This window comes from Monodon monoceros, unplaced genomic scaffold (assembly GCF_005190385.1).
Source record: "Monodon monoceros isolate NGI ecotype Baffin Bay Population unplaced genomic scaffold, NGI_Narwhal_1 Super_Scaffold_11, whole genome shotgun sequence".
Taxonomy (NCBI): Eukaryota; Metazoa; Chordata; class Mammalia; order Artiodactyla; family Monodontidae; genus Monodon; species Monodon monoceros.
This window is the reverse complement of record NW_021703767.1, coordinates 99,405,718-99,432,177: the sequence shown is the minus strand read 5'-3', so window position 1 is coordinate 99,432,177 and position 26,460 is coordinate 99,405,718. Positions and strand designations below refer to the sequence as shown.

General features: G+C 36.7%; 1 protein-coding gene across 1 annotated transcript in view; it reads right to left on the bottom strand.

Annotated features, from left to right (window-relative positions):
- Positions 1 to 12,533: 12,533 nt before the first annotated feature.
- The window catches only part of BCHE (butyrylcholinesterase), an 85,433-nt gene continuing 71,506 nt past the window's right edge, over positions 12,534 to 26,460 (bottom strand). The window contains exons 3-4 of the mRNA XM_029214841.1: positions 19,615 to 19,781; positions 12,534 to 13,144 (exon numbers count right to left, since the gene is read on the bottom strand). Coding sequence (XP_029070674.1) covers positions 13,020 to 13,144; positions 19,615 to 19,781 — 292 coding nt within the window. The 3' untranslated portion in view covers positions 12,534 to 13,019. The remainder of the gene's footprint in view (positions 13,145 to 19,614; positions 19,782 to 26,460) is intronic.

Below are 26,460 nucleotides of genomic sequence, written 5' to 3'. Positions count from 1 at the left end.
AGTGTGAATGATATGTCAGAAAGAACACTTCATTTACACCCTCAGCTAATGAACTGGCTCCACTTCTTGAGTTTCCTGATCTCAGCTGCCCCATCTCACCTCACCATAATACACTGAGTTAATCAAAACAAAAATCTTAGTCACTCTTAAGTCTTCCTTTTTCTTCATACCCCGTATTCAATCCACTAAAAACCTCTGATGTTTTCACCTTCAAAGCGTATTCCACCTTCTCATCCAAACTTTCAAGCCATAATCTTTTCTTGTCTGCAGTATTTTAATAGCCTCCTTATTGGTCTCCCTGCTTCTGTTTGGGGCACCTTTCCCAAGAATCTTTGCCACACAGAAGTCAGAATGATCTTTCAAAATCTAAGTCAGATCATGTCATTCTTCCACTTATTACTGTTCTAATAGCTCTCCATTGAATTTATAATAAAATGCAAAGTCCTAATGCTCTTATATGACCTTACACGATTCAACTTCATCTCCTGTGGCTCATGCTATTCTTTCTAAATTCTAATCTTTTCCTCAAACACAATAAGCTTATTATGGCCTTGGGGTCTTTGCAATAACCTAGAATGCTCTTCCTCAGACAGACATCTGTGTGATGATCTCATTCTTGTTATTTTCATCTCAGATTTAGATCATTGACTTGGGGGGCCATTTGTGACCATTCAGCCTAAGTCATCCTCCAGGCATACGGTATCACAGTGCTCCTCTAAATAAGACCTTCTGAGTAGTTGGAAACATAGATAAAGAACTTGCAACAGAATGGAAATCAATGCACTGCTTCTTGAGGGAGAAAGTTTTTCTGTGTAGCAAAAAACAGTATCTTATGTATAAGAGTCATACTTGCTTTATTCAGAAACTGCAGAAGCGAGTATGGTGAACATTCTAAGAAAAAGTGGCTTTATCTTGATCAGAAAACAGACCTGATTATCTGACAAAGAATCTGCCTGGGCATGGTATTATGACATTTTTGCTTTTTGTTAACCTCCTCTTCTATCTTATCAACAGAAAAAGGGAGGAAGGGAATGTATAGGGGTAACAGAAGGTCAAAGAAATTCTCTCTGGGTATGTTTGTTATTCAAATTTTGATGCTTCTTTTCCTTTATCTTTTAAAGGGGTGAAATGGCCTGGGTTTTGGGCAAGTCTTCACATCCATTTCATGTGTTCCAAAAACCCAGGATATAGGTACATTCTGATACTGATTGAAGCAAACTGTAAGTGCTCATTTTGGAAATTAAAGACTATAAATTGTATTTTCATTTAAGGAGTCTTATTGGCTATATATATTTTTTTCCTGTAAAAGAATCAATGCCTTGGTTGAGATCCCAGAGTTCTGCACTGCGGAGCGTGGAAGAGCCATTTTGGCCTGGAAATGTTAAGGGCAGGTGTTACCAGTTATCCATAGACATTGAAGGACTTTAGTAAATTTCTTTGCCAAATGTATAATTTTGAATAACACTGCCTTCATGGATCCTCCAGAATGAGTTAGCAGCAAAATACTGCTCTAAGTAGTTGAAGGTGAAACCGAGTGAAGCCCTGTGGAGCTTCCAGGCACGGAGGCCCTTTTGTCCCCCATTTCTTATAGGCAAGACTCCAGCCTTCATGACCTTCCCTGAGTTCCAAAAGGTGGATTCAAGCAGTTACTAATCAAGGGGCGGAGCGGCCAAGAAACCACCTGAGGCAAGAATGAAGGGACCAGAGAAGCTCATCAAGATTAGGAGACTAGCCACCTGAGACGAGATTAAAGGAGTGCAGGCCCTACACACACCCTAATCTTGTCAGAGACTTCACCTTTGAATTATTGTTATAAAACCCCTCATCAAATCCTTTGGGGTTGGGACACATAGTTTTTTGAGGCAGAAACCCCTGGTGTGTCTCCCTTTGCCTGGCAAAGTAATAAAGCTATCCTTTCCTACTTCACCTAAAACTCTGTCTCTGAGATTTGATTTGGCACCAGCGTACAGAGAGGTCGAGCTTTTGGTAACAAAGGTATTAACACGTTTGATATTGCAGAAAAATGCCTGTCAAAAGCAACAGTATGGGTATTCAGTTGTTGTTATATATTTTTTTCCCTGCAAATAATTTAACAGGTTTGGCTGCCTTTTTACAATTACGTGTTATTATTTGTTTTGAATAGGTAATATATGCCCATGCTACAAAATACAAAAGGCACTCAAAGACAGAACGTGACAAATAATTCTCAGTCTGACATTTCTATCACAGTCATCTAGTTCCTTCCCCAGAGGTATTCACTGCTGCAGTACTTTTAAAACGTGTTCCCAGAGAGAATCTATGTATATCTAAGCATAGATACCAAACATATTGCTTTTAAATAGAAATAATAATGTAACCGAAAGTGGGGTCTGGCTGCTCGCCGCTCAAAACCTAATAAAGAGGCCAGGTTGGTGGAAAGGAAAGTTTTCTTTATTTTGGATGCCAGCAACCAGGGGGAGGGTGGACACCTGTCCAGAGGCCATCTCCCCCCCTCCCCCGACAATCAGTGGGCAAGAGCTTTTATAGACCAAAGGAGGGGGCTACAGGCAGAAACAATACAGTCAGCTCTGACAGTCATCTTGAAATTGGTCATCAGTGGTCTGATCAGTGTCAATTTGATTGTTTTAAGTACAGTTAATCTTCAGTTCCAGGGTTGGTTTGTTCCCATTTCTTTGAGGCCAGTTCTCAGAATTGTGGCAGCTTATGTCATGGCTACAGCCTGGTCATCACATAGTTGACTTCTTCCACCTGCTGGGGGTTTTAGTATCTATAAGATGGCTCACAGAATATGGCTCAGAATATTATCTGTAGCCCTTGAGGAGGAACTAAAGGTCCTTGACTATGCTCAATGACTAAACTATTATTTGGTCTCTGACTGTTTTCCTTTGTTTCTGCATTTTCTCACTTGTCTGATTAAACTTATTCTTTGGATAAAGTTTTTCCACAGACAAAAGGCAGGCTGAGGACATGGGGGGGGCAAGGGCCATAGGGTCCTGCTCTGTTTCAATAACACATCTTTAATATTATTCACATTGACATCTTTCAATTAAAAGAATCTTCGAGATTTTTCCGTATCAACATATAAGGAGTCAATTACCTATTCCAACTGCTGCATGGTATTCCATTTTCTGAATAAACCAAATTAGCTTTAACACCTTCCTATTAGTGGACATTTATGTTGTTTTCTAATCTTTCTCACAAAGAAGAAGTTTTTTAAAGTCTTGGAGAAGTCCTAGGATACTGTACTACTCTAACATTTTTTTCTCCCTGAGAAATAGTGCCCTTACTCAATTTATAGGCAAAAAGTTTGTATTTAACATACTTTTTTCCCTGAATTACATCATCAATTCTTTTTTGTCCTCCTGTTTCAGTTTTCACAGTTAGCAAGCTGATTGTGTTGTATCTCCTTCTTCAATCGTTCCTATTCATCTTTGTCTTTTTTTACTCCTGCTTTCCTTTTATCTTATTTTGTTTATTTTTCAATCCTGTCATATTGTCAGTGTGTTTTCAGCCAGGATCGTTCTCTTTTATGATATTCTTAATGTGGGCTTCATACCTGAGATTTTATTTTTTCCTCCTTCTGTCTTGTGCTTTGCTGACTCATGTGTTGTATCTCTGTTACTTATGATGTCTTTCCTGAATTCTTTTATCTCTGCTTTGAACTATTTGTTATATAATTACTTATTAAGATTTTTTAGTTTAATGACAATATATTTGGTCACAATTTTTATCTGCTCCAAGAATTTTTTTTTCATAGTGGGTGTTTTTTGTCCATCCTTTATTTTCCTGATTTTTTTTTTTTCTTTTGATTCTAGCATTTTCCTGTAAATCCTGTGCTGGTTTTGATCTTGGGTGGCCTTGGCCTGTATTGGCTTGAAGCAGGATGTTGGTTCCCAGCCAGAGATTGAAGTCAGGCCATGGCACTAGACTACTGGCTAGTGACAAGGCCCTGGCCCTGCATCTTTGTAGAAATGAATTCCCACAAAGACGGAAAGTAGTGAAACAAGTAAAGTGTTTATTAAGAGGAAAAAGAGTACATGTCAATAAGCACACAGGGGTGAGCTCAGAGAGAGGTCTCGCCCTCATGGTAGTTCGAATCACTTATATGGGGCATTTCTTCTGGGTTTCCTTTGACCAATCATCTTGCTTTGCCTGGTTCTGAGTCCATATTTGGTATATCTCAGGGTCCTTCCCTGTGTGCATGTGCATCTCTTAGCCAAGACGGATTATAGTGAAGAGGCCTATGAGTAGGTTGACATCACTCCCTTTTGACCTCCAACAAGCCTTTCTGTGAATGTACAGTCGAGAAGGTCTCCTTGACTTCAAGAATGAGATATATGTGGTTTCTGATCTGGGCAGGGCTCAGCTTCTCCTCCTTCCTGCTATTTTGGAGTATCTGTCCACAGGGGACAAACTCCATCTGCTCAGCCTAGGGCCCATCTATCTCCTGCCTCAGTTTCGTAATTTCAGTGAGTTCAGTTTGGGGACCAAGAATTTGCAGAAATTTTGCATGAGGCAAGAATTTTTCTTAGAACTTACTGAATTAGGTCATTATTTCCTTAGTTTATTACTGAAAAATATTATCATATTTAAAGTACATTTTGATATTTAATTATGGCATCTACAATCTCTTAGCTTAGTGGTTCCCACTTGTTCATCTTGAGTGCTATTTTTTTAATTAATTAATTTATTTTTGGCTGTGTTGGGTCTTCGTTGCTGCGTGCGGGCTTTCTCTAGTTGCTGCGAGCAGGGGCTACTCTTCATTGTGGTGCGTGGGCCTCTCATTGCTGTGGCTTCTCTTGTTGCGGAGCACAAGAGGCACACAGGCTTCAGTAGTTGTGGCACGCAGGCTCAGTAGTTGTGGCTCACAGGCTCTAGAGTGCAGGCTCAGTAGCTGTGGTGCACAGACTTAGTTGCTCCACGGTATGTGGGATCTTCCCAGACCAGAGCTTGAACCCGTGTCCCCTGCATTGGCAGGTGGATTCTTAACCACTGCGCCACCAGGGAAGTCCTTGAGTGCTATTTTAAAACAATAAAAAGAAGCAGCATTTGGTGAATTTACTATGCCCGAGCCACGAGTTGATTTATTCCATCTCAGAGTTACCGGCACCATGCCTCTTGACTTAATTGAAAAAAACATCTCAGTGAAAAATGAAGGAGTCTTTAAATGCTGCTGAACATATAAGCATTCTATATAAGGTATATCTGACAGTTATTGAGCTTCTATTACAACAAAAATAAAATTACTGGTGGAAGTGCTACTCAAAATGAAAACTAGTGCTGTGATCCAGTAAAAATAATTTTACAGTCCTTGTGACTATTATTTGAAACATTTTCAGTAGTCTTTTCTACAGGACAATGAATACCAATAGTGTGATCATCAGTTGATATCACCATAGCTGAGTTATTTCTTCTTGAGTGATATATCTCTTTGAGTTTCTGATGTAAGATTTCTGACACACTGATTTACAGGTTTTGAGGTTGTCGTTTTTTTTTTTTTTCTTTTTCCGGCATAGAAATTTCTGCACAGATGTCACACATAATTCCAACCTATACCCCTTTACTTTTTTAGAATTAAAAAAAAATTGTTTTTTAATTCAGGTCAGGGCTTCCCTGGTGGCGCAGTGGTTGAGAGTCCACCTGCCGATGCAGGGGACACGGGTTCGTGCCCCGATCCGGGAAGATCCCACATGCTGTGGAGCGGCTGGGCCCGTGAGCCATGGCCACTGAGCCTGCATGTCCCAAGCCTATGCTCCGCAACGGGAGAGGCCACAATAGTGAGAGGCTCGCATACCGCAATAAAAAACACACAAACAAACAAACAAAAATTCAGGTCAGCAGCATTTAGACTCTAACATTTTAACTAATCATATTTCTAGTACTGAAGACTGAGCCAGACAAAGACCAAATGGACCTCTGAAGGTGAATACTGGTGTATACCATTACCAAGCAAGGCTGAAAAAATGTAAAATAAAGCCAACAGGAAAAACGAATGATAAACTGAAATAGGGCATTGCTAAGGCAGTTTTCTGTCTATCACACCTATATTAGAGTGGAATCCAGATAAATATCCCTTCTGTGGAAGGGCCCTCCCCTAGAATTACCTCTTAGAACCTACCAGATATTGGATTTCCCCACTGATAAATTAAAATTATATTAAATATAATCTTTCTCCTCTTCCTTTGCCTGTATCTGGAGAACTAGACCAGCAATCCCCACCTATTTCTGCCAAAATTTATTTCAACATTTATATCACATAACACTGTGTTAGACCTATGGAAAGATAATTCATCTGAAAGGATGAATTATCTTTCCATAGGTAAAGCTAGCCTGCTTTTGAAATTCTGCTAGTGCAGAAATAAAAGAAAATTTTACAGTATTTATAAACATATAAAAATTTATTTTTGAAAGATCAAAGGAATTTTTATACTTATGAAATTGTAACAATGAATTATAAAGAGAGAATAAGTTGAATAAGAAAAACTATATGAGATGCAAAAAATTATAAAATTTAATAAAAATAATTGTGGTAATAAAAATAATGGATTAGTTACAGAAGACAAATCTGGGAGCAAGAGCAAACACCAGAAGGAAATTTTCCCAAATCAGGGTATTTCTAAGGAAAGGAATAAAGAAAAATTAAAGCGAGGGTAAAGGGGGACAGATTAAGGTAATTTGACTCACGTATAATAGGACTATGGGAGGCAAGAACAGAGCAGACAGAGCAGAAATAACAGAAAGATATACACATGAAAACTTTCACCAAATTAAGGTGTATATTAGCTGGCAGATTGAAAGTAGCTTTGAAATACTAGGAAAAATTATGTTAGATAAATAATACTTAGATATATCTTGGTGAAATTTTATTTTATATATTAGTTTCTTATGGCTGCTGTAATACAGTAACACAAACTTAAGGTTTAAACAATGGAAATTTATTCTTTCACAGTTCTGGAGATTAGAAATTTGAAATCGGTTTCATTGTGTCAAAACCAAGGTGTCAGCAGGGCCACCTTCCCTCCATAGGCTCCAGGGAAGAATTTGTTCTTTGTCTCTTCTACTTTTGGTGGCCGCTGGCATTCCTTGGCTTGTGGCTGCATCACTTTAAACTCTGCCTCTGTGGTTACATTGCCTTCTCTTCTGTGTGTCAACTCTCCCTCTGCCTCTCTCTTATAAGGATACATGTTATTGCATTTACTGCTCACCTAGATAATCCAATATTATCTACTTCTCTCAAGATCTTCAACTTAATCACTTATACAAAATTATTTTATGCAATATAAGGCAACTGTTACAAGTTCCAAGGATTAGAAAATGGCTGTCTTTTGGGCTTCCATTATTTAGTCTGTGAGTTATAAGTATGCTTGCATGTACGTGTAAATCTAGCAAACACTCAAACAAAAGATACAGATTATATGCATAAAAACAAACCTCTAGTTGCTCTTAGACTTTCATTCTGTAGAGAATTCTATGGAGTTGAGAAAAATATATTTAAATGGTGATATTATAAATTCAATGAAATAATAATTTACTTGTGAGGACACCAAAAGATTTCCTCAACTATAAAAAGGCTTGGTTTACTTCTCCTGAGGAAAAAATTGTGTTGAATTACAGATGAATGGGAGATCAATCAAGGTTAGAAACTTAAGGATAGGGAAGTCATTTTATAAAGGTCTGGCAATAAGCACAGACCTTTATAAAATTGACAGACTTAAACGTCAAATTAAGTCTCAGGGCTGGAGTGCTGGCTTGGCTCAGTCCAGATTTACACACAATCTCTAGGTAATTTTCAGTCCTATGACTTTATATACCATTTTTATGCTGGAAACAACTTAATTCATATCTCTAATTTAGACATCTCCCTACTACTCTACTCTCATTTAACAAAGTGTTTTCTTGGTTTCTTTCTTAGAGACCACATAGGCATCTGAAACCTAGCATGCCCTGAACCAAACTCTTGTTTCTCTGTTTAGATCTGTTTCTCTATTTAGACCTACAGCTTTCCCTGTCTCAGAGCATGATAAATCCATTCAACCAGTTATTTAAGCAGAAAATCTTGTAAAAATCATTGTTTACTCCTCTCTATCTTTTGGCAAATCTTGTGGGCTATGGCTTAGAAATATAATAAATATAATACCTCTTACTTCTCGACAGGTATTAACTAGGCTCCAGCCATTCTTTTCTCTTGCCTGGAATAATTAAACAGCTTTCTTTATGCCCATTCTTGCCTTTGTATAGTCTAGCCTCCAAGGAACTAGTGTTCCTGCTAAAATAAAGGATGATCATGATTATGTTACTCATCTGCTCAAAGCCCTGTGATGGCTTCCTATCTGCCCTTCTCCTCACTTCCCACCCCATTTCCTACCACTTCCTCTATTTCCTCCAGTAGTTCAGATCTCTTGCCTGTTCTCTAAACACAGTAAGTGAGACGGTCTCCCCAGGGCCTTCTCATTTGTTCCCTCTGCCTGAACTTAAGTGGGACAGTGTCTCCAAACATTCCACTACTCACTCAATTTCTTTAGGTAGGATCCAAGCCAGACTCAATTTACTAAAACTGACATCTTTGGAGGGATAATGTAATGTGATAAATCAAATACTTTTCATTAAGACATTAGCATAGGATAGTTGGAATTTTGGTTCTTCCAAGGGATAGTGAGTCAAAAAGAGGTTGAAAAGATGATTGAAAGACACCCTAGAAAAAGAATGTTTTTCAGGCATTAAAAAATATACATGAAAAAGTAGAATTCCATATAGCAGTACCAACGAATGATCAAGAACCTTAGGTGCTCTGGAATTCGAGGCATTCCTTTGTAGCCTTCAATCTACTCTAAGATAAGAAAATTGCTGCCTCTCTAACTGGCTGTAACACCAGATGACCTGAGAGGAAGGACATGGTATTCACTCTCCGTCTTTGAAAACTTCAAAAATCTTTAAAGAAGGACTAGTGTTCTGTTAGAATTCTCACTTAATATTTTGCACATGACTTCAAAGAGACAACTCCAAAGGAGATTATTAAAATTTTATCTTTCATGGTTATGTGAAAATGTTAATTCACTTACCAAAGAGAATATTATACACATATTTGGTTTAAAATTGAAATGCCACAGCAGATGTTAGCATTTGAGTTTTTCACTCACTTATTACCTTTCACAAAGATAGTAACTTCAAAATTAGCATATTACAATGTTGTAATACAATGATAGCACATTTCAACTAAAGAAAACCAGTAGAATATCTTTAAAGGCAGCGGGGGGAGGAAGAGTCCTCTTAGACTAAAAATGTTGTTTTGTGCCTGGGGCTATAGACTAAAGACTCATTTCCACTGATGTGGTGAAAAATAACTAAACCAAGTTTTGTTCCTCCTGTGGAAACTGTCTTTAAGAAAAATAATATAAAATTACCTAGAGTGCCTTCAAAGGGGTCCTTGCAAGTAGGATTCCTGAAGTTTAAGCTATTCTTCATGATAAATTATTTTCTGAGAAAATGCCATTTTTTGTTCCCAAAGGCCTAACAGCATAATGAAATTTGCATTATAGATGTATGCAATCTTTTATATCACCAGTAACTCCTAGACCACTGTACAAGAATCTGTATCTAATTTATTTTTTCTTTTTTTTTTTTTTTGCATTCGTGAAAAAGAAAAGGAAAGAGGAGAGGAAAGAAGAGAAAAAAAGAAAAAACGTCCTACACATAAAATGGGGGAATCCATTTGTTTACAGCCATTCTATCAGGAAAAGAGTATGCCCATGAAAATTTAAATTTGATGTGGAAGGGAAGAAAACAAAATACTATGGAACACTAAGAAATGCTAAAAATGAAAAATTCCAAAATCTTGAGATTAACACGAGAATGAAAATTACCATCTGCTTAAAGTGTAAAAGATATTGGAAAATAATACTAAAAAATAGATAGTCAACACCTCATAAATTCAAGTTTTACTGCCCTCTTCACTAGGGAATCACTCTTTCAGAGGGATATCTGCTGCAAGAAAACATTTGTATTTTCCTGATATGATATTGATAGTAGGATATTAATATAAATGTGAATGTGCCCTAGGCACTTTAAGAAGTGTTGAATTTTGGTTTAGGCTGTGAAAGCAAATATTGCACTGAACAAAGTTCAACCGTCAAGAAAGACTTTATATAAGACTACTGCAATAGGGGAGAGAGACTGAACTCAACTCCCCTGAAATAAAAGATGTGAATGTTTCTAAGTTTTGAGGTGAGCTAGTGAAAAAGTACTGGAGGACTTTGGGGGAGGGTTGACCAGTGGGATGTGTCAAGCTTGTAGAGTTATCCTACAGTTTGAAATGTTTTCTTCTGGGATTAAGCCATCTGTGGCTGGTAACTGGCTCCCAAAGTAGTTAGGCTCCTACCTTCCCATCGAGACTGAGAGATGGAGTCACTATCTCTTATAATGTTTAATTGCAAAGTAATAGTTCCCAGATCCTTGAGAAAGACATTTCCTGGGTAGTAAAACTGGCAGAGAAAAACAATTAGGTCCTCAGATATCAATATCAAGTACATTTCTTTCTCCTGCCAAACTGCAAGGTTTTTTTTTGTTTGTTTTTGTTTGTTTGTTTGTTTTTGCGGTACGCGGGCCTCTCACTGTTATGGCCTCTCCTGTTGCGGAGCACAGGCTCCGGACGTGCAGGCTCAGTGGCCATGGCTCACGGGCCCAGCTGCTCCGCGGCATGTGGGATCTTCCCAGACCGAGGCACGAACCCGTGTCCCCTGCATCGGCAGGCGGACTCTCAACCACTGCGCCACAAGGGAAGCCCTTCTTATACTTTTTTGATGCTTCTTCCTGGCTCTCTGAGGATTCACAGCGCAATTTTCCTGCTACACAAAGGAACTGAACTTGGTTGTATCTCATCCTCCCATCCATTCACTCAACAAGCACCTACACAGTGCGATGGCACTTTGCAAGTAGTTCCCAGCTGCGAATCTAGAGATGAATCTCACAATATCAAGGCACTGACAATTAATTGCCTTGGAAATTTGGTTTTTTTCACTTTTCAGAGTAACTATAAAGGATTAAACCAGGTCAAGAAAATGGGCAATGTCTGGAGAAGAAAAGAGCCTTTTTTTTTTTTTTTTTGGTGAGATAAATGAGTTTTTGTGTTGTGTGTGCATGGTTATTTGTGTTAGCATTCACTTCTAAAATCACTGTCACTCCTACTGCTTTATTATCGTCTCATCAATTGATAGCTCTAATGATGAGATTTCAGACCAGGGATAAAGACAGAGTAAAGCAAAATAAACTCATGGATAAAAGCTTCAGAGTTAAGTCAAGAGGTGTTCTAGTTAAAATTCAAGAATGAAGCAATTGGTTGTCCAAGGTAGGAGAAAGTGGTCCATGGGATCTTTTCATATGACTGGGTTTGTCATATGAGGGAGGTTACAGGTATTCTACAAACATTAGTTATGTTTTCCTCATTATTGCTCTTATTAAGAGAACTTTTAAAGGGTCTTTAATGCTGTTGAACAGGCATCATCCAGTTATTTCATATGTAAGAGGGTTCTACATAAAAAGGAGGCTCAAGTGATTCAGAAAACATAATAGATCCTACGAGAATGGTACCTGAAATGAAGACGGTGGTGTAGAATGGAAAGCCAGATAATTTGTCTATCCTGTGTGTTTTTTTTCTTCATCTCAGGATGAAGGAAGAAATATAAAGCAAAATGTCCGTTTACAGCAGCACTGAAATAAACTAACTTGGCTTGTATAACAACTCTCTTTAATCAGCTGAATTTGATAAAATGCCATGATCTTTGAGTGACAATTTGATGAGGATGGCAGACCTATGTTGGATCTAACTATAGACATATTTATGACCAATGAATAATGAAACTGCGTTAACCAACAGTCTACAGACCAATAGATTCACTTTATCCTATCCTGAGTGCTAATTTTCAATGCTTAATTAGCATAATCAACAGTATTGCCCTTTCCTGGGATTTAAAATCCCCTGACTTCTCCCCTTTAGTGAAAGACAGTGAATTTATTCATGGGATGTGTTCTCTTGCCATTCAAGTTAGTAAATGCAACTTTGTAATTTTTTAAATTATTAAAACAATATAGTTGGTCTGCAGAAAGTGTAATCATTTCTTTTTTGGAACTGAACAATTTCTCTACTAAAATCCTGACATTTCTGGGTCCAGCCAAGGGTTCCCTTATTCCAGATGGTACATGACTTCTGAAATTGTTCATTTAGACTTCTGCTCATCCACATTTTTTAATTTTTGAGTTACCAGAAGAGTAATTTACATGTGGGCATGTTTGAGGAGAGTTGGGGAGTGGGGAGGTGAGGAAAAAAAGAGTTGAAAGAATGAGGAATATAATTTGAGGACTCCAAGCATACTTATTTTTAAAAATACAAAATATAAATAATTATATTCTTTTACATTTTGTCTCTTGGTAGTAACATTTTGTTTCTATCATAAGGTGTTTCCAAGTGGCCAAGTCTGTTATTTTAAGATTCTCTTAAATATATAAATTCTCTTGCATTTATATAAAAAAAATCAAAGCAGCCAATTATTTTCTGTTTGTTTTAATATATCATATTAACATTAAATGCATAAATTAATTAAAGGAAGAAATATTGTAAATTATAGTATCTAATGTTTCAAGACCTTATCCATTTTTAAAAGATACCTTTTATGAGTGGTAATAAAAATAAAGTTGAGACTGGAAAAAGAACACAGATACTTCTTAGGGAAAAAAAAAAACATCTTAAAGTTATTCAGGAAAGAGAGTTTGAAGCTGCAAATTGTTTTAATATGCATATAATTAATTGTGAAACTTTATAATGTGAAATTTAATTAAACTTGTTCTAGCCATTTAGGTTTTGAAATGTTAGGTACAATAATAAGTGAAAGATGTGAGAAATCGATATTATCCTGGCATTTTTGTTTCAGCTATATAGTAGCTTTCTTACCAGGTGTGTAAGAGAGCCACAGATATTTTTGCCTTGATCTACAGGAAGAAGAATGTTCTATAAAGGGTAAATCTATTAATTAGAGACCTGCACAGCTTTCTCTTTTGCTAGTGTAGTCATTAAATTGATTTTTCCAATCCATCATGTAATTGTTCCACCGATGGAATCCTGCTTTCCATTCTCGTTCTGCTTCATCAATATTTCCTGTAAAACATGGAATGAGTTGTATTAATCTAAATTTTAATCTCTGTTTACGTTCATTGAAAAATAATTTTGATTGCAGATGCCGTTTTCTCCAAGTACAGCGATGTTTATTTTTTGTTTTTTTTGTTTTTTTGCGGTCTGCGGGCCTCTCACTGTTGTGGCCTCTCCCGTTGCGGAGCACAGGCTCCAGACGCGCAGGCTCAGCGGCCATGGCTCACAGGCCTAGCCGCTCCGCGGCATGTGGGATCTTCCCGGACCGGGGCACGAACCCGCCTCCCCTGCATCGGCAGGTGGACTCTCAACCACTGCGCCACCAGGGAAGCCCTACAGCGATGTTTTATTCATTATTTATTATCAACTTCTCTCACTACCTGAAAAGATTTTAATTGAATTTTTATATATTATATGAAAATGCAAATAATATATATGTACAAAATATATATAACATAAATGCAAAAAAATCTGTTCATGTATTATGTCAAATTATGTCACATTACATATATTTGCTTTAGTTTCTGAGACGATGCATAAATATTATTCTTCTCTTGACTCTCCTAGGCATAGAAAAATCTCATTTAATGCATCTCATTTACATATATAATTATATAGTGGAGTATTATTTCTGATTTAAATGTTTATATATGAATATTTATTAATGCATAAGGAGAACTTTGTAATTGGCATTCTGTATAGATTCTACACTCATCATATATCAATATATTTTAATTCCAAACAATGCCTGGTCATTGAAAGCAGCTTATTGAAACTATTGTACTATATGATAGAAGTTTATTAATTGCTTTGCAAATTAGAAGGATGATTAAGAAAATCTCCAGCAATTTGAAAAGTATATGTATGTGTCAGGGGAGAGGAGTGTTTATACCAGAAATAATGTGAGACAATGAATCAAAAAGGGTTTATGTACTACAAAAACCTTGAAATCTTGATTTATTTGAAAGTGTATTATATTAAAGGATAAAGTCTGTGAACAACAGAAACTCTTAAATTACAAACTTTTAAAACCGTATATTTATGTTCCTAATATAAGTAGATATAATAAAGCTAGAAGATAGTTTATTTAAATCTATAGGTATTTTATACATTTGTAGTTCTTTTACTTTTTAAACTTTTAGGATGCTGAGCTATAGTCATTGAATTAAAAACAAAATTTTAAGTGATTTCAACTATTGTGAAAATAAGAACTGACAATTTTTTTTTTGTTTTTAAAGAAGATGTTGGGGGTAGGAGTTTATTAATTCATTTATTTATTTTTGCTGTGTTGGGTCTTCGTTTCTGTGTGAGGGCTTTGACTAGTTGTGGCAAGCAGGGGCCACTCTTCATCATGGTGCACGGGTCTCTCACTATTGCGGCCTCTCTTGTTGTGGAGCACAGGCTCCAGACGCGCAGGCTCAGTAGTTGTGGCTCACGGGCCTTGTTGCTCCGTGGCATGTGGGATCCTCCCAGACCAGGGCTCGAACCTGTGTCCCCTGCATTAGCAGGCAGATTCTCAACCACTGCGCCACCAGGGAAGCCTGGGAACTGACAATTTTTTAATGTATTCTTTTCAGTTAGGAATTTTCTAAAATTATAACTTTGTAGGATGTTAATTTGGAGAAGAAAGTTCATGTGATCTCATACTACATTACAATGTATATGAAAAAGTGCCTTCACTCATATTATCACAATGGAGCACATTCAGTGATTTGTTTTTAGTTTATATGAAAATCAAAATATTTAAAACATTTGTACAGCCATTAAGAGATCCCCTGTAATTTAAGATATATTTAGGCCTCAAATGTTCACAATGCTTGGACATTGGATAAATATTTAAGAATTTATACAAAAATGCCCTATTTTTATGTAAAATGCCTTTTAAAAGTCAATGGCTATAATTTTTTGTGAATAAAAGAATTTTTCTGAAGAGTCAAAACCATTAAATGTGGAAGAAAGATGTTAAATATCATACCAAATGATCCACTTTTATGTTCTTTTTTATGATAATTAAATGCTGTTTTAAATGTTATTTACACAAAATAAAGACTCTAAAATTCTGAAAAAACAAAATTTTTAATATAACAAATAAATGACTGGTAATTTAGCATTTAGACCATGAATTTTAATATTTAGAGAAAAGGTCTTATATCTGATTTTCATTTCCTCTTCATGGAATGATACCAAATCCACTGATTCATATAAATATAAATTTATTTCTTTATGTGTCATAATCAAATATCTATACAATTTAGTTATTAAAATAGTTTACTTTTTAGTGCACAAATGCGGTGTAAACCTGAGTACATTTTTACTTTAGAAGTACTGGACATTGATTGAGACAATAAAGTTCAAAACGTTTAATTATTTTCTAACAGTATCCAAAGGAACTGAATATACCATAATAAAAAGACAATAAAAAACCTGAGTCCTTTGTCATAAGTCAAAACCAAAATTAGAAGTTTTTCTCCTCCCCCTCCTTTTTTTCTTCCTCCAAAACTGGAACACTACTTAAGTGGCTATAGATTTATCATCATCGGTGAGATGTAGATCTATTTGTTTTGTAGTTAACAGGGTGCTGCAGTGTGAAATAAAGAAAAGAATATCAGTATAGGCTTTGGAGTGACATGGGTTGAAATTCCAGCTTGATCAATTATGGTATCAGTGACATAAAAAAAATTCTTAACTTTTCAAATTAGTTTTCCAAATGTAAATGGAGTTGGTAATCCCTATTTTGCAATGTTGCCATGAGGGATAAATGAGATGGTGCTTACATTGTGAAATCAAGTTATATGCATCTACGGGGAACTCTGGAAATGAATTTACTGCCCTTGTTATAAAAATTTATTCCTAACTTTGCTCTTTATTGAATCAGTGTATAGCTAGATCAATACCAGTAGTTCATAAACATATTGACACAACTTTTTTAGGACTTTGGTGACCTTCATTTTGCCCACATTGTGTCTCATTTGGGGGAAAATCAGGCTCTCTTCCCTACAGAAAGAGGGATAGTAATGAAACTGTTTTTTTGTCTTGTCAATTAAAAAAGGGTGAGCAATATTTCACCAGAGCTGAGTCTATTTAGCCAAGTCTGAGGAGTTAGGACAGAACATAAGAGAGGTGAGTCAACCCCAAATAGTTATTGGAGATGAAGTTAGATGACATTACATTGATATTTAATGGTGCTGAACATTTTGATTAAAAAGTAACATATTTCCTGTACTTTGAGAGTTCATTAAAAATATCTTCTGTCCTCTTTACTTGCTTATTTTCCTGTTTGTCAACTAGTTATTAAAATTGCAAAGGATTTCATAATTCTTTATGGAGTAGATCTCAAACTTACTAGTTGTCCTTTTATAATTTTTGGTGTATAGTGAGACAGTAGAATGAACTACGATAAACTCAGGCTGGGCTTTCTGAAGACTTCATGTACTTTTACAGTGAAACAAATAGATCATTTAATTTGATTATCAAGTTACCCAAAGCCTTTGTTTATTTGTTCATTTTGTTTTGCTTTTAACAAAGAATGGAAAACTCAAATATGAAATCAGCAAAACTAGCTTGATTTTTTTTCTTCAAACCACCTTTGCACTATCTCATTTTTGTTTGCCATTCTTGCTAAATGATTAGCAAATAGCAGTATATGAGGTTCCAAAGTGACCAATCCAAGTGGTATCTCAGCTCTTAAATTTATATGTGGTCTTCTTTAGTTGTAGCAAGCAACAACTAAAGAACACTTTGGTTCATGATTTATTCAACGCTTTGATTCATGATGTATTCAAAGGTCAAAGGAGGAACCACTGGATCTGATACTTTTTTTTACTGGGAAGATGTGACGGTTAAATATTTTTTCCTTTAAATAAATTTACTTTCTCAATTTTAATGAAAAATATTGATATTTTATTGACATTGAATGCCTCATTTCTCTACTTCCTTTTCTTTTTTCAAATGATTATGAGATATTGTGGAGTTATATTCTTAGTGAAAAACCTGAATTTGATAACAGTTGAAACAAATATTGTATTTTATTTTTTGCAGGTCAGCCTAGCTGTGTGCTGAAGTATAGTCTGAAAGTTAAGTGCTAGAATTTGTGTGTTTAAACAAGTCTTAAGGATCATTCTATTTGAGAATATTTATTGCTCAGATGTAAACAACTGCTCAAATGGTACTTATAAAGTCTATTGGGCTTCCATCGTGAGTGAGGTAAACATTTCTCCTTTTAAGAAATCCAGTCACTAGTTATTTTTTGAAATTTTCCTTTACTTGTAAAGTTATCTTTTTTTAAAAAAGTAATATTTCCATAAAAACTTCAGCCCAGGTCATCTGAATAACTCCAATTTTCAGAACATTGAAAATTAAAATGTTTGAAGTTTTGTGACTTGAAAACTATAAGGTATGGTAAGAACATATTTTCTTAATCTTTTAGTCCCTTTATATTTCTTAATCTTTTAGTCCCTTTATGTTTATAAAACCTAAAAACATGGCATTTCAAACTGGTTCTGTTTGTTTAAATGTGAACATTTTTATTATTAATGAATACATTGTTGATGTTATAACAATTATATCATGCATTTACTTTAAATTTTATTAAATATATTTCATATAACTCCTTTGGGGGAATTATCTGAAAAAAATACTGCTAAAATATAAAGTTATGTTTTCAAGACACACTGGAAATATCCCAGAGCAAGGTATGGTATTTCCATACAGCTCAGTGTTGCTTACACTAGAAAGTTGTTCAGCCTTGTGTAGAATGGAGCAGCATCTAGCTAAAAATTTAGGAGTTTGTTTATTCAACCTGCTTTATAGTAGTTGAGTATTTAGAGATAGAGATTTTGAAGTACATTTTCAAAAATTACTGAGATTGAAATTTTATTTTACCAACAAATACATCACAGTAGACCACATTTGCTTGAACCAGAATGACTCAGTTTTGTTTATAATAAATTAGTCATTTAAAATTTGCCCCTACCCCACCTTATTTCCCTTCAAATTATGACCCTCTCATTTAAAAATATTTTAAGTAACAATTGAGAATATGTAGTGTGTGATTTGTTAAATGGTACCTCTTCTGGTCTCTTGGCAGATTAAATGTGTTACCTCATTGCTATTCACACCCAGAGGACACAAGGGCAGCACTGTAGTTCTGCCAAGGGATGCAGGAGCCCATCCCTGATATATATTGTGCCACCCAGCATTTAGTGATGCACAGAGAACTGGTCTATCAATAATGTTTCCCAAACAGATGAGTCCATAATCATAATTTTGGTGAGTAAAATCTGAGAATCAAAAGGCATATTAAACAATCAAATACAGCTCTGAGATGTCCATATTTGCCTGAAAGTAACTCCTAACTGCTCGAAAGAAGAAACTAAAAACATCTACTGTATTGTGATATCTAGTATGTAGCCTGAAAATTGCAGAATGTTCTGATGAACAGAATGGTAAAGTATAAAGGAACTAGTTAGCGATGTGTCTGGTGATTGAAAGTCAATTACTTTTATTTGAAAAATATGAAAAATAGACCTGAGGAGCCACATCAGTTATAAATAGCTGACATTAAAAAAAAAAAAAAACAGGCAGTGAATTGTATATGTATGTCATTTTTCTCACAGAAAATGTGATCATTCATGTTGGTCATTAAAGTTTAGCCAAATATCTTCTTACCAATGAATTCTGAAATAGTAGGATAATCTGAACAATTTTCCTAGTATTTCCTTATACAAATCTAAGTAATCACTTCCTGAAGAGTAGTTAACTAAATTACTACTTCTTTATTGTATTATGTAATGTATGTAGGTGGTCTTAAATATCTCCAAGCTTAGAATATTTAGAAATATTTGGATTGCGTTTTTAGATATGTAAATTTTAGATATTATTTTCCCCCTTAGAAATCAAAGGTTCTACTATTTATCACTATTTTTTTTCTTATGAGTTATCTATTCCATACATATTAGTGTATATATGTCAATCCCATCCTCCCAATTCATCCCACCACCACCACCACCCCCGTCACTTCCCCCATACGTTTGTTCTCTACATCTGTATCACTAAATTTGTTTTGCCTCTTTTTGAGTATAAATATATAAAATAAACAATTATACGTTGTTTATTTTATATATTTATTTTTTCATTTATCCATTAGTTAATTCCACAAAAATTGGCTGAATAGCGAGAGTGCCCTCTTTTAGTTCCACTGCTAGGTTTCCTGTTCCTCTAGGGAAAAATTCCTAGTTTTGCTTTCTTTATTTAACTGCTAAGGTGCTGCTTATATAGTAAGCCCTCAAAACATATCTAAACTTGATGGAAGAAGGTTGTTAAAATAATGTACACATTGGAATCAATTAATTGTAAAGTCACAGATGAACATTATCACTGTGCCATGAATAGTCTACCTTTTCCCCCTTTTACATAATCCATAACCAATTATTTAACCAAATACTAAAACAAAACAAAACAAAACAAAAAACAACACACACCTGTCATTTCCAAGACTTTGGGAAAAAATAGTGTCCAGAATCGGCACTGTTGAGCACGTAGTTTAGTGTATACTCTTGGTGACTCTGTATTCAAGGTTAAATATTTTTGTTCATTGCTTTTGAAGACAGGCCATCTTGTACTATTGTTTTGGGTCCCATTTGGATTTCTAAAAAATTAAAGAGAGGCATTATAGTTCTACTGAAATCAATGATAGATTAAAAAAAATATATATATATATATATAGTTCTCAAAAAATAATAAGAGCTTTTAAAAAGTCAGGAAAATTGGGGAAAAAGAAAAATTGTGGATTTGTTTGATGATGTCAAGCATAAATGAACTGGGTTGAATATTTTCAGCGCCTTGAAGCACTATGTTAGTTAAAATTGTAGGAATTAAAATTTAAAGAAGAACTTATTACACACATTTCTGCTTACATACAGGGAGAAAAATATATTCTATTCTAGAATGCTTATATTTTCTTCACACTTAAGCATGTGTTTAAATTTGGGACTGATTACACATTTCCTTAGTATGTAATAACCTCGTTACCCTAGGGAACTGCCCTCAGTCTCATTTTTAAGTTGATCTTACATTCTTACAGATCTGTTCACTGATTAAAAATCTTTCAATAATTCCCCAGTGAGTTAGTTCAATAAAGGTTAGTGAACATGCTGCCACCCACATTTCCAAAATTACTTTCAGATATTCTCTTTATGGGCCAACCAACAGGAATTAGGGACAGTTCCTTAGTGATTCCCTCCTCTATTTTACCTCCTGTCTTTGCCTAGCTATTACTTGTGCTTGGAATTCCTTCATTTTCTAACATCAGGGGTCTAGAACCTTCAGATTCTCTTTTTTGTGATGATGTTTCCCATATCTTTGTGATTTTTAAATCAGTAACACTTGGCTCTATTTTTCAGAAGTTTATGATTTTTGGTTCTTTTGTACCTTGTAGGACTCAATAATATATTATTGCCTAGGTCACACAAACAGAAACTCAAAGAGTAAACATTCTGGAAGTGACTCTGTCTAGATAGTCACTGGTGATTCTAAAGATTTTTCTTTAATATATTTGTATGCTATTATTATGAGTCAGACCCTGCCTGGGCTCTAGAAACACAAATAAATATGGAAAACATAGTTTCCCTCAGGGAATTTACAATCCAGGACATTCATGAAAACAAAGAACCAACAATATATGGTATACTAAATCAAGCATAAACAAAGGGACAAAAATTGTCAGAAGAGGGAATTACCTAAAGGAATGCGATTTTAGCTGAAGTAAGGAGAAAAAATAAAGAACTGAACCAGAAAGAGAAGTTTGGAGTGCTAGAGAAAGGGAACAGAATTAACATAGTATAAATAGTAAGTGTTCTCTTAGTTCAAATAGCAATGAAAAAACTAACTTTCTTGGATTCTAAGATAGAGGAGATCCTTTTAGAATTATAGCTTTAGGATATAAGTGTTATAGCAGTAAGATCTGACAGCCTAGGAAAATGGTTTAGACTTTAGCTTGCAGGCATTTACAATTCTTGAGGGATTCTTTGCTAGATGGTTTATTGTGTACATAACATTTTAGAAATATTGACCCGGAGGTGGTATCTAGAATAATCAAGAAACCTAGAAACTAGTCACAGATACTTGAAAAGGAAGACTAAAGTGATAGGGATAAGTAATTCATTCCTTTCTCTTAGATTCATCTAACTTAAGCAAAGTCATATAAGAAAAACTCCAGTTGAACTTTTCTAAAAGTTTAGCACACAGAATTCTTCATCATTCAAATACCTTCTGTATATTATTAATGGATAGGAAGTTGGGAGTAGTGTTAGCAGATACACTTTTTTTTTTCTTTTTGGCCGAAAGCCTGTGAACCCCTAGAATTTGGAAAGCGAAGCAGGCATTCATCCAGCTTGGTTAACTAGAGGCAGATTTTGCCAACAAGAACTTGTGTTGAATAAGTACCATAAATTCCTAATTTATCACAGATGCACAGATATTCAACCATGATTCAGGGGCTGTAGAGATAAACAGCTTCTTGATGAACTAGTTGATTTTATGTAGGAGTTGGATGATTTAATAAGAATTATTAATAACCAGAGCTATTCAAGCTAAGCCAATATCATAACAGGATTGAAACCTCTTGCTTTAGGGTATTATTTGAAAGAGGTCAGGAAGAAGATTTCTCCAGATCACAGATGGCACACTTGTCTAGGTGAATTATATAGTCTTTTTCTTTTCTGTTAAAGCTTTAGAAATGAACAAGTACAGCTGCTGGAGGCTGGATATTAAACCAGGAGAACCATTGGTCTGATTCGGTACAGCAATTCTTATGTTCCTAAATTGCCCACTTTCCTTCTAATTCCATTCTAATTAACTTACGGCACCATTTTAACTGCACATTTATTTCTGGCTTCTGCAAATGGTGACTTAAATAGAGCTGACTTGTACTTGAGTTCAAGAGCGAAACACTAATGGCACTGCCAGTGTTCATTTAACAAACTTTGTCCTATGAAATAACTCATGACATTCCAAATTGTAATTCAGAGATAATAAAATTCCTTTGCCTATGGATGCAGATATAGTTTTCAAAAAGTGATTGAAATAGCTCTTGAAGTGATGAAGCATTTTACCCTATAATTGCAGAAACCTCCAAAGACTCTAAAACTTAACCAGAGACACAATTCTCTTCCTATTTATATCAATTAAACACTTTGTGAAATATAGTATAATTCCCAGATACAGAATTCTGAAACACTATATAATTTTAATTCCAAAATTATAAGATAAATTTAAACATCTTGAGTTTATTATTTTTCAAAAATATTTTCTATTCTGGTTATAAAATAAAGACCTCAAAGTGATAATACTTAACACTTTCCATCAGATAAAGAAATCTCTTCTCTTTTTGTTACCAGGTTCTTTTCCCAATTTGTGGTATACAAAAGTGGTCTAACGGTCATCCATTTCACTTTTCCTCTGATGTAGGATAGAAAAATTTTAAGACATGGCTTATTTAACTAAAAAAGCAGAGTACCTTTCAAACTGTATTACAGGAAATTACCTGCTTGTCATTGGTATTTGAGCACAGATTTAATAATTCATTTTATGAAGAAATTCTTTAAAAAGACATTAATTTACTCAGGATGCCAGGTATGAAGAAGTAGGATGCACTCAACTTCATGCATCAAGTTTTCTTTGAATTACAAATTCCAATATTGCCTACCCAATCCTAACACAGGACTTAAGATTCCCTTTAAGAATTCAGGGACAGTTATTTCTCTCTTTTTTTTTTTTTTTCTCATTTGAAGAACTTGTCTTTATTTTTATGGGATTTAAGCAAATATCAGAATTGTTAAAGGTGTGTTCCATTTGCTTCTTTAGCTTTTTAAAAATTTCCCAGGACCACAGACATCATTTGTTCTTTCTTTCCGGCACAGGCAGCTCACTTTACCTGTCATCTATTCAATCCCTCTAATGTGGTCAAGCGTAGGCACTGACAATTTTATTTATTTATTTATTTTTGGCTGCATTGGGTCTTTGTTGCTGCACGCGGGCTTTCTCTAGTTACGGCGACTGGGAATTACTCTTTGTTGCGGTGCGTGGGCTTCTCATTGCGGCAGCTTCTTTTGTTGCAGAGCATGGGCTCTAGGCTGGCAGGCTTCAGTAGTTGTGGCACGTGGGCTCAGTAGTTGTGGCTCGTGGGCTCTAGAGCACAGGCTCAGTAGTTTTGGCGCACGGGCTTAGTTGCTCTGCGGCATGTGGGATCTTCCCGGACCAGGGCTTGAACCCGTGTCCCCTGCATTGGCAGGCAGATTCTTAACCACAGGGCCTCCAGGGAAGCCCAGCACTGACATTTTTAGAAGGTGAAACCTCTAACTATATTTTGGGTTTCCAAACAGTTGCCTTTGGGTCTACCTTCTTCTACTTTGAGATGTGTCCTCCAGAGCTAGGGGTTTCCCTGGGGCCGATTGCCGCACCGCAGGTCTAAGGCCCAGGTGTACAGTCGGCTTTATGAATGATTAAAGTGGTTTTGATCTCTGTTAGACACCTGTGTCTGTCTCCCAGCTCCAAATCACATGCCGCCTCTGGGAAGCCTGCCTGGCTCTCGTTTCCCATCCCATGAGGTGACATCTCCTGTCCTGCTGTAATTTCTAGGAAGTCCTGGGGAAGCAAACACTGTGTCCTTACGTTGGTGTATCCTGGTAACGTAGCCTGACACTTAGGCAGTGCAGGCAAGCTCTGTTGTGACGTCAGATAAGGAACTTCATTTCGTGTGTCTCGTTTTCCTCATCTGGACCCTGAGATGGGGCCTGGCGCTGTGTGTGTTCCGTGGGAGCAGGTGAACCACCTCTTCTAGGTGGGCATTTTCAGCTATTTTGACTATGTATTCACTTGTCCTGTTATTTTGGAGGCTCCTTTAGTCCAGAGCTGTCAGTAAATTCCACTTAATCCTCTTTTCTTCCCTGATTTCCTTTAAACAGGCGTCCTGGGCTGTCTGGTAAGGAGCAGGGCCATGAGAACTGTAGCATTTGGTTGCTTGGGCTTCTGCAAACAAAAACCCCAACAAAGAATAGCTTGAAAATCAAGATTTTTTTTCCTGACGCTAAAAAGACAAAAGGAGGACAATTGCCGGTTTGGTCGGGTCAGTGACTTAGAAGCACTTGTTACCCAGGATCCAGGCCTTCCCCTCTTCCCACTTGGTCGTTCTCAGTGTGTCCGGCGTCCTCGGGTGGCTTCAGGAATTCTGGGTGTCCTTACTGTATTCCTTTCTGTATTGGTTAAGCTATCAATATCTGCAACTAGTTTTTTTGTTTGTTTGTTTTTTTTGCGGTACGCGAGACTCTCACTGTGTGGCCTCTCCCGTTGCGGAGCACAGGCTCCGGACGTGCATGCTCAGCGGCCATGGCTCACGGGCCTAGCCGCTCCGCGGCATGTGGGATTTTCCCGGACCGGGGCATGAATCCGCGTCCCCTGCATCGGCAGGCAGACTCTCGACCACTGCGCCACCAGGGAAGCCCTGCAACTAGATTTTAGGATGTGTGACTACATCTAACTTTAGTAAGATTCTTGATCCCCAGCTTCAGGGCAGGGTGGCCCAGTGATTCACTGAGTTTATGGATCGTGGGTTTTTCCTTGCAACTGGAGTCACATTTAACCAAAGCAAATCTCTTCTGCTTCAGCGTTATCAACTGTTGGAAACGTAGACCTTAAGTGGGAACCCACGCACAGGACGACCCTGTGTGCTGGGGGGGCTCAGGGGTGACAGGGAGGTGCCTTGTGATTGCAGTAGCCATTAGGGGTCCCCTTCAGAGCCTCTGTTCTGTGATCCTGGCCACTGGAACAGGTTTCAGAGGGGAGCATCAGGCCCATGCCCCCTTCCACACAGCCTGGGGGCCTCTGCCAGACACCCCAGTGTCCACGTATTTGCCTTAGCAGAGTCCTGCTAGTGTTGGAGGGTCTCCTGCAGAGGCGGGGGGTGGCTGTGTCCCACCGTGAGGACAAGAACACTGGCAGCAGAAGCTTTGGGAAGCACTCCCTGGTGTAAGCCCCCCCAGAGTCTGCCATCAGCCCCACCAAAGGGCCTGCGTAGGCTCCAGTGCCAGGTTACCCCAGGCCAAACAACCAGCAGGGAGCCAGAGACAGTTATTTCTAACTAAGATATACAGTGATTTTAAAGTGAATATATTTTAGAGTGCTTTACAATCTAGTAAAATGAAACCATGATTAGTAGTTGTAAATTGAAAGGCCAGCTGAAATACTCCACAATCATAAGACTGCTAAAGAGATACAGTATATATTAGATAATTTCTTAAATATGCAAATATTCGTGGATTTATATTCTATGTCATGTCATGCTTAAATAAAACTGTATTTTTTTTGGGGGGTGGTGAGGTAGAAAAGGATAGTTTTATTACTTTGCCAGGCAAAGGCAGACACAGTGGGCTTTTGCCTTCAAAAACTATGTATCCTCAAACAGTACTTTAGTTTAAAGAATAGAGGGGTTATAAGAGAATCTGAATTTAGAGATTAAATCCATTCTTTCATTAAACAAATATTAACTGAGAGTATAGTATTGAAACTGTGCAACTCAGATTGAGAATTGAACCCACGTTCTTTTAACTGAGATCACACACCTGGTCGCAGGACTTAATGAAGCTCAGGCTCTTGGTGTCTCATCACAGAAAGTATTCAGTGAGAGACAAAGTGATAGGTAAGAAGTGGATTTATTTAGAGAGAAATATACTCCACAGATGGAGTGTGGGCAATCTCAGAAGGTGAGAGGCACCAGGGTATGGGGTTGTCAGTTTTTATAGGGCTGGGTAATTTCATAGGCTAATGAGTGGGAGGAGTATTCCAGCCATTTTGGGGAAGGTGTAGGAATTTCCAGGAATTGGGCCATCACCCACTTTTTGACCTTTATGGTCACCCTTGGAACTGTCATGGCACCTGTGGGTGTGTCATTTAGCATGCTGATGTGTTACAATGAGTATACTGAGGCTCAAGGTCTAGTGGAAGTCGACTTGTCCGCCATCTAGGACCTATCTGGTTCTAATCAGTTTATGTTGTATCCTCAGGCTATGTCATTCTTTTAAAGTTGTGCGCTGCCCCCTTCCTTCCTGTTTCATTATGTCAGGCTTGTTTGAATCACTGAAGATTCAACAAAAACAAAAAAGACAGAAATTCCTGCCTCTTACAGTTTTCATTCTATGAGAAAGATAGATGATAAAGATGAAAATAAAGGAAAATATATAGTATGTTAAACAGTAATAGCTGCTAGAAATAATAATAAAGTGGAGAGTGGGGATGATAGGAAATGAGGAGTGTATATTATTGTGTATGTGTGT